The 14,463-nt window shown below is 42.6% G+C and overlaps 1 protein-coding gene across 6 annotated transcripts in view; it reads left to right on the top strand.

Moving 5' to 3' along the window:
* NDEL1 (nudE neurodevelopment protein 1 like 1) overlaps nt 1-14,463 on the top strand; it is a 102,444-nt gene that overhangs the window by 69,280 nt on the left and 18,701 nt on the right. The window contains exons 9-10 of one of the 6 annotated variants that reach the window (XM_033961240.1): nt 5,438-5,472; nt 11,205-11,599. The exons of 2 other annotated variants lie outside the window; for them this stretch is intronic. In XM_033961240.1, coding sequence (XP_033817131.1) covers nt 5,438-5,472; nt 11,205-11,260 — 91 coding nt within the window. In that variant the 3' untranslated portion in view covers nt 11,261-11,599. Of the gene's footprint in view, nt 1-5,437; nt 5,473-11,204; nt 11,600-14,463 lie in introns of those variants that run through there. 3 more of the 6 variants (XM_033961242.1, XM_033961243.1, XM_033961244.1) reach the window with 3 other exon arrangements.

A 14,463-nucleotide genomic window follows, 5' to 3' on the forward strand; every position in this document is an offset into this window, starting at 1 on the left:
TCAGTTCCTATATTGCTTCCATTACTGGGATCCATGCCCGTCCCCTTCACAGTAATAGCTAGCCATTATTCTGAACTGTACTCTTCCCTTTGTTCCTGAGCGCCATACCTTTGTTCCCGAGCGCTATACCGTCCAAGCACCAAAGTTCTATTTCATTGGACCTCATTGTATTTCACTGTATTTTACTGGAAATTATCAGATGCCAAACTGGAAACTGTTAGTTGTTAAACTGTACTGTATTTTACTGGAAATTGTTAGATGCCAAACTGTACTATATTTTATTGGAACTGTTAGATGCTAAATTGTACTCCTGTCGTGATCTGTACCTGAACCCCCTCCCACTGTTCACCCTTCCTCCCACTAGCTCATTCAAGTCCCCTCCCGGTCCTGGCTTCCTGACAGTATAGCCTTTCCTTGCTTAATCCCCCCGATTAAGCCCCCTCTGCATACGATTCCGCGTGGAACACCCTACTGCCCAGGTTCCAAAAGATAAACAGGTCCAGAGGTAAATCCGCTCTCACTGCTGGGATTCTGGTTCAACCACTCTTCCCCTCCTGTGTTGTCCAAAAAAAACAAAAAAAAAAAAACAAAACTCCCTCCACTTAGTAAACTGTTTCACACACGATCCAAACAAGCCCTGCCTCCCAGCTTAAAAGACTCCCCAAGTCAAACATGAAGCCTCCCTTTTGGCTCTTATTTCTCCTTCTCTGCTCTTCTCTTAAAATCACCCTCTGCTTAAAACCCTCCTCCCCCAATCTACCAGACTCCCCAAATGTCACTTATACCTGCCCCAGCCTCAAAATCCCCACGCTGTTACGCACTAGAAGTCACCCTCACAAACATAAATCCCGCAAAGCCAACCTCGCCTATTTAAAGCCTGTGCCCCCTGCCAACCTTCCCAACCATGCCCCTGACTCTCTAACCCCAGTCCCGATACTTTACTGCAACGCCAGATCCGTATGCAACAAGACCCAAATTATAAAAGACCTCCTCACAGATTTTGATCCTGGACTCTTCTGTATCACAGAGTCCTGGATCAAAAAAGATGATTATTATACTGTAAACGAGATTTGCCCCCAGGGCTACCAAGGCCTCTTTTCTCCTAGATTAAACCGTAAAGGAGGCGGACTGGCACTCCTCTACAAATCTTTCTTTAATGTTGAACTCCTCGAAAAAGGCAGCCACCATTCACTAGAATATATGTTAGCCTCTATCAATGATGAGCTCCATCTTCACCCACTAGGTATCTTATTACTTTATCGCCCGCCCACCCCCTGGAGCAATTCCTCCGAACTTGTTTATGAGACCATATCTAACGCATTCCTTAAGTTCCAAAGACTTCTGATCATCGGAGATATCAATCTCCATCTTGATGACACCTCTAGCAAAGATGCATCCGATTTCAATAATTTCCTCATCTCTCTCGGCTTCTCCCCCCCCGCCTCCTCTCCAACTCATGAAAAAGGTCACTCACTAGATCTCATCAGCTTCCTCGATCTCACGGATTACAAAACCTCAACCGATGACATCCGCTGGGACCACGTTCCCTGGTCCGATCACTTCCTAGGAACCTTCTGTCTCCCCATCTTCATGTCTCCCCTTGGAACCTCTCCGCAGTCCTCTAAGTCCATTACTTTCCGCAAGAAAATTTCAAGTGACCAGTTCTGGTCCAAATTTCTTGACAATCTCCCATCCAAGCCTAAGCCACCAGATTCTGCAACCAACTGGCACACTTGGATCACTCTCTCAGAATCCACCTACCAATCTCTCGCCCCGCTTTCCACCAAAACCATCTCCTACTCCCGTAAGGCCCCCTGGTTCCTCCCACAACACAGGGCGCTAAAACAAAAATGTCGATCCCTGGAACGCATCTGGAAAAAATCGAAATCCCCCGCAGATAAACAAATCTGGAGAGTCAACATTAAATCTTACAACAATACACTCAAAAGAGCTAGGAAAGACTTCTATGGTGACAAGATCTCCAGATCGAAAAACCAGAATAGTATGCTGTTCAATATCTGGCGCTCCTTAACCCCCAACACCAACCCTTCTATTCTTCCCTCCTCCCCATCAGTGGATCAACTAGCAAACTTCTTCAACGGAAAGGTCACCGCCTTGAGAAGCTCCTTCCCTCCTGCAGTCTCCTACAACCCTCTGGTGCCCGCCTCCCCCGATCCTACTACAAAGGTCCCCACCCCCATCCCAGTCAATAGATCCTGGACCACCTTTGAGCAAGTATCCGATTCTCAGGTCCTCAAACTCTGCCTGAAACTGAAATCCTGCAACTGCACCTTGGACCCATTCCCATCCTACCTATTTGAGAAAATACCCGCACAGGCCATCTCTTCTCTCACTATACTCATAAATTCTGCCCTATTATCGGGCCTCTTCTCCCCTGAAATGGGACGCATTGCACTGACCCCCCTATTGAAGAAAGCTGACCTAGACCCCTCCTCCCCATCCAATTATCGCCCTATAGCAAACATTCCGCTCCTAACCAAATTGCTAGAGTCCATCGTCTCCTCCCAACTTTCAGCCTACCTGGAAAGATTCTCTATCCTCCTACCCTATCAATACGGCTTCAGACCCAACTTCAGTACTGAAACCCTCCTGGCCTCCCTTATCTCGAAGATCCAACAATTTCATTCTCATAAAAAATTTGCCGTTCTCCTTCAATTCGACCTCTCTGCTGCCTTTGACGTTGTCCACCATGACATTCTAATCTTCCTACTCTCCGAGATAGGCATCAGTTCTACAGTCCTCGACTGGTTTTCGAACTTCTTACGCTCTCGCTCTTACACCGTCACCAAACATGGTTCCTCCTCCTCCCCATGGAAACCGACTTGTGGAGTCCCACAAGGCTCCCCCCTATCTCCCATCCTCTTTAACATTTATATGTCCTCCCTGAACCTTCTCCACCTATCCCCCCTAGAAACACTCTACACCTACGCCGACGATATCCTGGTCCTCATCGAGACCGACGCAAACCTCACCAATCTCGCAGCTAACATTTCCTCTTGCATAACCAACCTTCAATCCTGGGCTCACACTGTACAAATGAAACTGAATGAGTCCAAAACCAAACTACTATGGCTCGGCCCCAAACTTGATCAATTACCCACTTCAATCCCGCTGCCCACAGGTTCCTCTCTTCAGCTGGAGTTCTCTAGCAAAGTTCTGGGCATCACCATAGATTCATCATTATCTTTCAATGACCACCTCAACTCCCTGATAAAAAAATGCTTTTGCAGCCTTCACATGCTGAGGAAAGTGAGGTCCTGCTTCCACCAAAAACACTTTGCCGTCCTCGTACAATCCATTATCCTTTCCAGATTGGACTATTGCAATTCCATTTACCTAAGCGTAACAAAGAAAAGCCTTCACAGACTCCAACTAATACAGAACACCGCGGCCAAACTTATCTTCTCAAAAAGTAAGTTTGATCATGTCTCACCGCTCCTATCCAAACTCCACTGGCTTCCCGTTATTTCCAGGGTCCACTTTAAATGTGCCTGTCTAACCTTCAAGATCCTCCATGGTATCCTCCCTCCTTTTATCCCTCTATCCTGGAATTCCTCAAATCCAACCTCCACTAGATCCACGCAAAAATTAAAACTATCCTACCCCTCCTTAAAAGGCATCTCCCTTGTTGGTAAACTTGGCTCCTCCCTCCCTTTCAGAATCGCTCAGCTCTGGAACAGTCTCCCTTCCCCTCTCCGCAATTTGAGCCCACTTCTACCATTCCGTAATCATCTGAAGACCTGGCTCTTCTCCAAAACGTAACCCCGTCCCGTTCCTGGCACTCTTACACCTAACCTCTCTCCTCTCTTACTTATATAATTCCACTGGAGTTCCGTTCCTTCCCTAACCATGTAAACCGTGTCGAGCTCCATCTGCGGAGATGATGCGGTATATAAATCCAAGATTTAGTTTAGTTTAGTTTAGGTAAGGACCTAATTTCTAAATCTTTTCTCTTTCCTTCTTTTAGTACCCCATAAGACCCCTGCGGAAGGCATTTTTATTTTGCCACAACATGGCCTATGTTAGGTTATTTGTATTTTATACGTTACTTGGTTTTTATCTTGTGGGTCACTTGTGACTGTATGCGTACCCATAGTGGATTGTTTTTAAGAGTATTGTTTTTAAATTATTTGGACGCTTATTAAACTACAAACTAGTACATCCACAATCATTTTGTTATTTTGATATTCAAAAGGACTTATAAATTTAGTGACCGCTGATAAATCATATAAATTCTGTCTATTTTCAACAGCGCAGTTGTCTCTAACTGCCTCAGAACTATCTGGATAGTGCTGGGTAAAGTTAGATTGTAATGACTAGCTATATTTATGGGGGATATTCAACTGCTATCTGTATCAGGGCTGGTGTTAGATGTGTAGCATCCAGGGAAGAAATTGGGGAGGAGGCTCATGTTCAGATGAGGCAGACTTGGAGCTTCCTGTGGCATGGGATCCAAGGCAATTGCCCTGCATTCCATCCCCTGCTTTTCCTTATTGCTTAAGTGACTATGTATATAAGTGATCTAGAGTAAACTGTTCATATAATGGCTCTGAATACACACTTTTTTTTTTAAACGACCACAGTTTGTGTTAAAATAAAAAACACAATAAACCCAAAAAACAAATCTGACCATCACTGCTGAAAATTGACCCAATGTGTCTATTTGAATAGCTTCAAAAGAACCACTTCATTCAATTACTCCAGGGCTTCCTTTTGGGAATCTTGTAACTAGCTAGGTTTTTATTCTTAATGAATATGCGTGTGATAAGGTTGCACACACTGGATGTTCAGTGTATGCAAATTGATTTTGTGTGTATTCATAGTGGATATCCTGAAATCTGAGATGTTCCCAGAACAGGTTTTGGAAGCCTTGGGTTATATAGAACCATTTGAAAGTAATGGTTAACAAAAACCCCCACCAAAACCCTAACAGGGTAAAAAAAAAAGATTGCCCCCCCATGTAAAATTAACAAAGAAGCAAAGGAGTAGGGGGTCTGACATTTTTGAATCCAATGTAAAGTTTAATCAGATCAAGACTCAACGCTTGGCATTTGCTGTTGCTGGATGCTTCTTTGTGAAGTAGAGCAAGAGGTTTTCCTTTTTTTTATTGGGATCATTTAATTTTTACATGATATAACAATTTGTGACTTCTGATGCTGGCGGGTGTCTGCTGAAACATGGTTCCGTGTCGAGTCTTGATTTGTTTAAACTTAACATTGGACTAAAAAAGGCTTGATTTATTAAACTTTATATTGGCTGGAAGACATTGTGTCAGACCCTACTCCTTTGTTTCTTTCTTGGTAAGTAATGATTACCATTAAAAAAATTCATTGATGTACTGTGTGTTTAGATATAAATTATACAAGTATATCCTTGTTTATACAAGTTTATTACAAATATTTTTTTTCTTTATTAGGCAAGAAACGGTCATATTTCCTACATTATTCATGGGTAATTGAATTAATTTATAGTGCTAAGGTGCATGCTGCTCCAGTCATGGTGTATTTGCAGCATTAACACACAAGATTAATTTTTAGCTGGACTAACTGCATGGGGCTTGGTTCTCTGTAGGACCTTATCTGCTCAGAATAACAACAGTTTTTCCATTAATGAAGTCAGAACTTTATCAGCACATGATCAGTTTTGTGTAACCAACAAAGAAAGAGGGCAGTGTGCAGATATTAGTGACACAGACCCAGATGCACTAAAGCTAGCGATCGTCGCTAAACCTGTTTTAACAGCTTTAGCGACGATCACATTTTCTGACCTGATGCAGAAAACGGCTCACTGCCTGGTTTTCTGCACGATCGGTCATTCCCCAATCCGATCATGCAAATAAGCTAATTAATATTAAAATGCCATGTAAACTAGTAGAGCAATTGATGATCTAACATAGGTTCTCGATGCACTAAAAAAAGTGATTGCTTTAATGATCCAAAAAAAGTGACTGGTCAAGACCAGTTGCTTGCTTACCTGTCTAACCTTTTTTTTTATTGGGACCAGATGCTGTGCACGTTACACATACACAATATCTGCCCCATTAGGGAAAAAAAGCACCCCCCAGTCAATGACGGCTCCCCACCTCCCATACCAGCGAAAATGGCAGGAGGTATACCCACTTCCTCCTGCCATGCCCAACCCACCCCCCGCAAAAGAAAATTAGCAGGAGGATTTCCTCCTACCGTGGCAACCCCCCGCCCTCCCTCCCGCCGCAGTGAAACTGCAGGAGTGATGTCCACTCCCGCACCAGGCGCCTCCCAAATATCCCCTACCCTTCACTTTTCCCCCCTGAATAAAAAGGCAGGAGGGATGCCCACTCCCTCCTGCCACCGGAGGTCTCCTAAAACCCACTCCCTACCCCTGTACCTTTTCAGAGAAGTTGGTGCAGGAGGGAAGCTCAGTCTGTCCCGCTCCTAGGCCCGCCAGTCCTAAATGGCGTACCTTTCCCTCTCTGGTGCATCATGTGATGCAGAGGTAGGGGCCTAAGGCCCTGATTGGCATCTGAGCCAATCAGTACCTTAGGCTCCTCCCTCCGTATCATGGGATACAAGGGGGAGGAGTCTGAGCCAATCAGGGCCTTAGACCCATCCCTATGCATCATATGCACCGGGGAGTGAAAGGCCCGCCATTTTGGACTGACAGGCCTACGAGCGGGATGGACTGAGCTTCCCTCCTGCACCAACTTCTCTGAAAAGGTACTGGGGGGAGGGCTCGGGGACCTCCATTGGCAGGAGGGTGTGGGCATCCCTCTTGCCTTTTTTGGGGGGGGATATTTGAGGGGCACCTGGTGTGGTGGTGGGCCTTGGTGGCAGGAGGGAGTGGTCATCCCACAGGTGGGAGTGGGGGGTGAATGGCAGGAGGGAATGGCCGATTTTCGCTAGTGCGGGTTGAGGAGATTCCCAAAGCTGCCTTTGTTGGGGAGGACTGTCATCGGCTGTGGGAGGGCTTTTTTTTTTTTTCTTCTTTTTAATGGGCAGATATTGTATGTGTGTAATAGGCACAGAATCTGTGCCCAGTAAAAGAAAAAAAAAAGGTTTCCTGCCCTGAACAGCAGGAGGCTGAGTTTGGGGCTTCCCCTGCTGGCTTTGCGCATGTGTGAGTCGCTCTCACAGCGATCATTGGACAGCAGAGTTGGGGATTACGACAAACATCCGCGTGAATCATTTGCATGAAAACCTTTTAGTGTATCAGTAGCTCTTTCTGAATCGGTCAAGAAATCAGATCGGTGCAGACCCATGTGGTCTTACCGATCCTCTTAGTGCATCTAGGTCACAATTTGGCAGCTTAAGTGCATTATCAAAAATGTTATTTAAAACTGCTTAACATACACACTTACCTCTAATAATAGCCAGTCATTAGAGGGTGATCAAAAAATATATAGTTTTGAAAAAGCTCAGAGATATGAAACTCTGAAGGGAAGGCTGAAAAACCTCCCTGTAATAAGAGTTCACCTTCCAGTCATTGCAAATCCATAAAACTCTTGATCACACTCTAAAAGACTCTGGTAAATACCTTAACTTGATAAAAAATTTTCGATGATGTAATGACTGGAAGGTGAACTCTTATTACAGGGAGGTTTTTCAGCCTTCCCTTCAGAGTTTCATATCTCTGAGCTTTTTCAAAACTATATATTTTTTGATCACCCTCTAGTGACTGGCTATTATTAGAGGTCAGTTTTGTTTTTTTGTATAGTATTATATATCTGACCCTCACCTTATACTTATTACCCCTGAGCTTTCTAAAGGAAATTAATATACACACTTGACACATTCACACATTTTATTCTTCTATAACAAATGGCTTTATGTACAATAAAAACTTGGCTCGCATATAGGCCTATGATCAAGCTATATGATGAACATGCAACAAACATAGTATGAAAAATATTTATAAATCGATGCCATAAACATCAGTATTTCTATTTGGACAATACAAGTTTTTGAATCAAATAAATTTATTCATAAAATTGATATTACCAGTGATTGATGCACTAGTGATTTCATGCACCACTAATGTCATTGATCAAGTTTAAGATCTGAAATTAAGTCAGGAAGACACTCTGCAGACTCATTAAGCAAAGGCATTTCAAACATGCACTTTAAATTGCCATTGCAAATAACTTAAATTCTGCAAATTTTTATGCGCAAATTGATTTTGAGCATAATGTTCTTAGCATGCACATTTATCATTTTCATTTGTTCATATGATTTTTCAAAGTACCTTTATTATGTTAAGTTTAGAAAGAATATTTATTATTCAACATGTTTATTGCTTGATCATATTTATCATAGAGTTCTATAAAACCCTGAATGGAGAGGAATGGGTAAATGTAAACTGATTGATCGCTCTTTCAAAAAGTTTTTTTCACTAAGCCTATAATTAAGCTGTGGGACTCGTTACCAGAACAAGCGATACAAGCAGTTAATGTAGCTGGGTTTTAAAAGATTTGGACACATTCCTGGAAAAAAAAGATCCATAAACCATTATTAAAGTGGTATTAATTCGTTTTCCATCCCGTCCTCAAAGAGCTCAGTACGGGTTACAAGTTAACGTACATTATATACAGTTAACAGGTTACTATTTATCATAGTAACAGTACACTTTTTTTTCTGGTACAAGTTTTTATCTTAACTTAATACATACTAGGGATCTAATACCAATATCCATATAAGAACATAAGAATAGCCTTACTGAGTTATACTAATGGTCCATCAAGCCCAATAGCCCATTCTCATGGTGGCCAATCAAGGCAACTACTACTTGGCAAAAACCCAAAGAGTAACAGCATTCCGTGCTACCAATCCAGGGCAAGCAGCGGCTTCCCCCATATTACAGGCTAAATTTGTCATAGTTACAGTGCAAGATTTTTCAGTACAATTTAGGGAAAGTCGCAGCTTATTCCTAGAGTTTAGCATGGAATGTTGATATTTTTGATACTCTTCCAGGTACTTGTGACTTGGACTGACCTCTATTAAAAATAGGATACTGGGTTGGTTGGACCGCTGGTCTGACCCAGTATGTCAGTTCTTATAGGCCTATTGAACCAATTATTTGAGGATCCAGTTATTTTAGGTTCTTATAGGCCTATTGATCCAATTATTTGAGGACACAGTTGGCTGGATTCTGCAAAAGGCGCCTACATTGGTGGCTGCCCAAACAATGCTGCCCATCATGTGTCAATCACGTTACAGTGTTCTTTTCTGTTATCTCTTTGAGGTCACGTTATTCCTCTGTTGAGCTATGACACCCAGTGTTCTCCCCAGGAATTTTTTCCAGCCGGGTGGCATGAAAAAGTGGCCATGGGGGGGGGGGGGGGGGGCGGGATGGGGAAATTTGGTGGTGGGGAAAATGAAAAGGTCCTTTTACTAAGGTTTGCTAGCCATTTTAACACAAGCTAAACGCTAACGTGTCCATTATAGTTTATGGATGCGTTAGCGTTTAGAGTTCGCTAAAACAGCTAGCACGCATTAGTAAAAAGATCACTAAATGTACACTATTTTTATTAGTTAATTGTTATTAATTATTTTCCAGTGCTCAATATGACTTCAGTGTTCTCCCCAGAAATTTTTTCCAGCCAGGTGGCATGAAAAAGTAGCCGTGTGGGGCGGGATGGGGAAAATTAACCCCCTCTTTTACTAAGGTGTGCTAACATTTTTAGCACACGCAAACTCCCGCGCTACGCGGGAAAACTAACACCAGCTCAATGCTGGCATTAGTGTCTAGCGCGCGTGGTAATTCTGCGTGCGCTAAGCACACGCTAAAACCATTTTCGCAAATTAGTAAAAGGAGCCCTAGATGTGTACTATTTTTATTAGTTAATTATTATTATTTTCCAGTGCTCAATATGACTTCCTTTTTAAAGGTTTGACACTTGTGCCAGAATATTTTTACTAAATTTAAGAAGTATCCAATGCTAGAAGGGAATAATTAGATATTTGCCCTCTTTCAAATGGTATAGAGGTTTAAAAAAGGGAAAGGCGTTAATTAAATCATTAGGTTCAATCTAACCATTTATTTCTGTATGAATTTAAACAACTAAAAAAAAAGATAAATATAGCTCATCCAGTCATACAAGAACGGCTCTACAGCAGGAGTGCCCACACTTTTTGGGCTTGCGAGCTACTTTTAAAATGACCAAGTCAAAACGATCTACCAGCAATAAAATTTTAAAAAACACAAAGCACACTGTACGCAGAGAAAATGTTAATTATCATTTATATTCTGTGGGTTTTCAAAGACTTCAAGGCAGATGACTATGCAATGTCACCTCAGAAACAACTATACAAAAATAGACAAATATACCCCCTCCCTTTTTATTAAACCACAATAGTGTTTTTTAGAGCAGGGAGATGGCGCTGCTTTCAGTGCTCATAGGCTCCCTGCGCTAAAAACCGCTATTGCGGTTTAGTTAAAGGGGGCCATAGTGCAAAATATAAATAGCAGATATAAATTCTCAAAACAGACACATTTTAATCACTAAATTGAAAATAAAATCATTTTACCTACCTTTTTGTCTGGTGATTTCATGAGTCTCTGGTTGCACTTCCTTCTGACTGTAAATCCAATATTTCTTTCTTTCTGCCACTTCCCTTTTCTTTCTGCCTCTCTTTTTTTCTATCTCCCCCCTGACTGCCTGTTACTCTCTCCCCCACCCTCTTTTTATTTCTGCCTTTCTCTTTCTCCCCCTGCCTGTCTTTCTTTCTCTTTCCCTCTGCCCCCCCCAAGCCATCGCGCTGATTTCTCCACTTCCACGATTCTTTCCCTACCCTCTAAGCCACCAAGCCGATTTCTCCCTGCTGCTTCCCTGAGCTAGGCCAGGCACGTACAAATGCCGGACTCACAAGACTTCACCTCTGACGTCAATTCTAACGTCGGAGAGGAAGTTCCAGGCCAGCTAATGATTTAGTATGTAAGTGCCATGCTTCTCATAGGTATACATGGGCATGCACTAAATCTAATGTGCACCTTAGTAAAAGGAACCCCATAGTGAGGAAATAAAATACTGTAACTGGAAATAGTGGGAAAACTTTTGCAAAATTGTGCACAAATTACTGTGTACAAGCACTGTAACCTTGTTATCTTAACATTTTAATAAAGGAGTAAAATTTGGTCTTTACAACTTTTCCATGTGTCTTAAAAACTAGAAATCCACAGCATATACCTGCCTTCTGTTTCTCTCACAGTGAAATATTTTGAAAATATTCTGAAGAAAAGAAAGGGAAAACTGGTGTTTTACTAGTCTTAATCACACACATCTGATGATCTGTCTATACAATTGTCTGTTCAGCTTTAGAGAGACTAGACAGCCTGGAACCAGCTCAAATACACATACTATGAACGTGTCAAAGCAAGCCATTTGCAGAAGAACATAAAAAAAGCCAAGACAGATAAGGAAAAGTAAGAAATTTGCTGAAATGGCAAAATCCCCAATTTTGTTGCGCTCATAATTTTCAGGTGTCCATTGTAATAGTTTGGAAGACTGCTTTGTTTGGTGGGCTTGCTGCTGAGGTATATCAATGATCAAAATATCCATTATAAAATAAAATGCCACTTTATTCTTCAGCATGCATGCTGACACAGTACTTTAATTAATCTACATCATGAATTGCTACAGCGAACACTATACTTTGTAAATTGTAATAAATTCATTCATTATCATAATCTCTAAGGTTGTCTTTTTTGTTTTAAGTCCACCTAAATTCTGCATTAGCTTTTCAGACCCTTAAAGATTTATTTGTGTTCAGTTGACTGGAGAGTTGAGTTGACAGTTAATCTTTTCATTCTTTACTGTCTTTAGTGAATGTTGCAGTCTTAATATGTTATTTGGTAGACTTGTCCAATAATAATATGCCCTTAAGGGCAGATTCTGTATAGGATGCCAGTCTCAGCGACTGCTTAAGAAGTGGCTGAGAAACACACCCCAGCATCCTGTATAAAATTGCATCTGTCTTAAAGAACAGACGCCTTACCCCTCCTCCCTGATTCTCTAACTGAATCTACAGAGGCCTGCCTATTTTTGCTGAGGGATCTCTTGCCATCAGCTGATCACGGCAAGAGAAGCCCAATGAGTTGAACTGGCAGGACTCCTTGAAGCTGGTCCAATACAGATGCCCCCTCCATAGGAATGGCCTTTGGTATCTGGCCTAGAAGGAGGCCTAAGGCCCGATTGGCCCAGGTGCCTAAGGCCTCTCATATGGGAAGCCAGTCAAGGCTTTAGGCCCCTCCCCTGTGCATCCAGGATGGGGAAGATCCGCCATTTTGAAGAGGTGAACTTGCCAGCTGGAGGGAATAGGCATCCCTCTGGCCGGCCTTACTTCTAAAGGTACAGGGGGAGGGGCTGTTAGGGATGGTGGGGTGTTGGTGTTTCAGGGGTGTGTCTGGTGGTGTGTTTGGGGGTTCAGGAGGTGTCAGGGATTTAGGTTGAGGGGTCAGAGGGTCGGCAGCAGGAGGGAATGGGCATCTCTTCTGCCAAGCTCAGAGCGGAGTATCTGTGTTGGAGGGTGTCAGGGGGGAGTGGACAACCCTTGTGCCATGTGGGTGTCAAGGGGGTCCTCTGCTGCTGCCAGCTCAGCTGACTGTAGCAGGGATATTTTCCCCTGATCAGCTGACTTTCAGGAAATCTTGCTGGCTCAGCTGTTTGGGAATTCTTGTGCTGCAATCAGTTCAGCCAGCCGCGTGTACTTTTCAGATGAAATGTAGGCTAGCATTTTGTAGACCTATATTTTAGGCTTCTGTTGTGGCTCTAGGGAAACACGTAGGGACACTTGCCCATACATAAATATGTGTGTGTGTATATATCAGCCAGTCAGGTTTTCAAGATATCCCTAATGAATATGCTTGAGAGAAATTTGTATGCCTACTATCTTCTTTATAAGCAAATCTTGCTCATGCATATTCATTGGGCGAGTTTAAGTACCCCTACACATCTCCCTAGATCTGTGACAAACACGTACATTGTAGGCGTCCTGCCTTGGGTAGGTGTGGGTTTTTAAAAAAAAAAAATAATAATACATTCCAATTGGCTGCCAGACGGCGGTAGGATGCCCATTTGCAGAATCAGGCCCTTAGTATCTGACACACAGCTTTTTCTTGTATATTACCTGAAGTCAACATAATTTATAAATCTGCCACACAAAGGAGTGATGCCATATGATGGTGTTGATGCAGATAGCTGTGAAAATTTTTCAGAGTATTTCTGGTAGTTCCTGCACAACCACTCTCAAATCTCTTCAGTCTAATTTTGTTCAAACTACGGTATAAATCTGGGTATGGTGCTCTTTTTTTTTCTGCTAAATTATTTATTGTTTGTTCTCTTTTTCAAGACCTCCCCCCCACCCAATTATATATTTATACACACATATACATAAAATAATCTTTATAAGTAATTTTTGTTTTCTCACACTAGATTTTATGAGTGTACTGTCTCTACTTAAACATTAGACCAAATCCATGATGTCTCTAATTTCATTACTGGAGAGGTACAGATCAAGCCTCTGAAAATCATCCCTGTCTTCCTAGACATAGAAGACTGAACATGTTTACTAGACCCAGTCTTCCTAGACATGGTAGACTAAGTATGTTTACTAGACCCATATATTCACACACTATATAGAATATTTCTCCAAAATTAGACTGAAAAGACTTTGAGAGTTCTTGCCTTTGGACATTTAGCAGCCCAGAGAGGCTTCTTAAGCTGTCTAACAGTAGTGCCCACTTGTCTACACAGAAAGGGGCTGCTTATATTTCCTTATCTAGAAACATAGAAACATAGAAACATAGAAAGGTGACGGCAGAAAAGGGCTACAGCCCACCAAGTCTGCCCACTCTACTGACCCGCCCTATCAAGTCTATATTTCCTTATCTAGAAACATAGAAACATAGAAAGGTGACGGCAGAAAAGGGCTACAGCCCACCAAGTCTGCCCACTCTACTGACCCGCCCTATCAAGTCTGAGTGTCTTGCTAGGCCTCTGTAGGGATCCCACATAGATGTCCCATTTATTCTTAAAGTCAAGCACGCTGTTGGCCTTGGCCACCTGCTCCGGAAGCTTATTCCAGTGCCCTATCACTCTTTCCGTGAAGAAATACTTCCTAATGTCACCCCTAAATTTCCCTCCTCTGAGTTTGAGCGGATGCCCTCTTGTGGCCAAGGGTCCCCTGAGTAGAAAGATGTCATCTTCTACCTCGACTCGACCAGTGATGTATTTAAACGTTTCAATCATGTCTCCCCTCTCCCTGCGTTCCTCCAGAGTGTAGAGCTGCAGTTTGTTCAGTCTCTCCTCATACGAGAGACCCTTGAGCCCCGAAATATTCCTAGTGGCCATCCGCTGAACCGACTCGACTCTAAGCACATCTTTGCGGTAATGTGGCCTCCAGAACTGCACACAGTACTCCAGGTGAGGTCTTACCATGGTTCTGTACAGTGGCAATATGACCTCAGGTT

Source organism: Geotrypetes seraphini, chromosome 10 (assembly GCF_902459505.1).
Source record: "Geotrypetes seraphini chromosome 10, aGeoSer1.1, whole genome shotgun sequence".
In the NCBI taxonomy this organism is placed as follows: domain Eukaryota; kingdom Metazoa; phylum Chordata; class Amphibia; order Gymnophiona; family Dermophiidae; genus Geotrypetes; species Geotrypetes seraphini.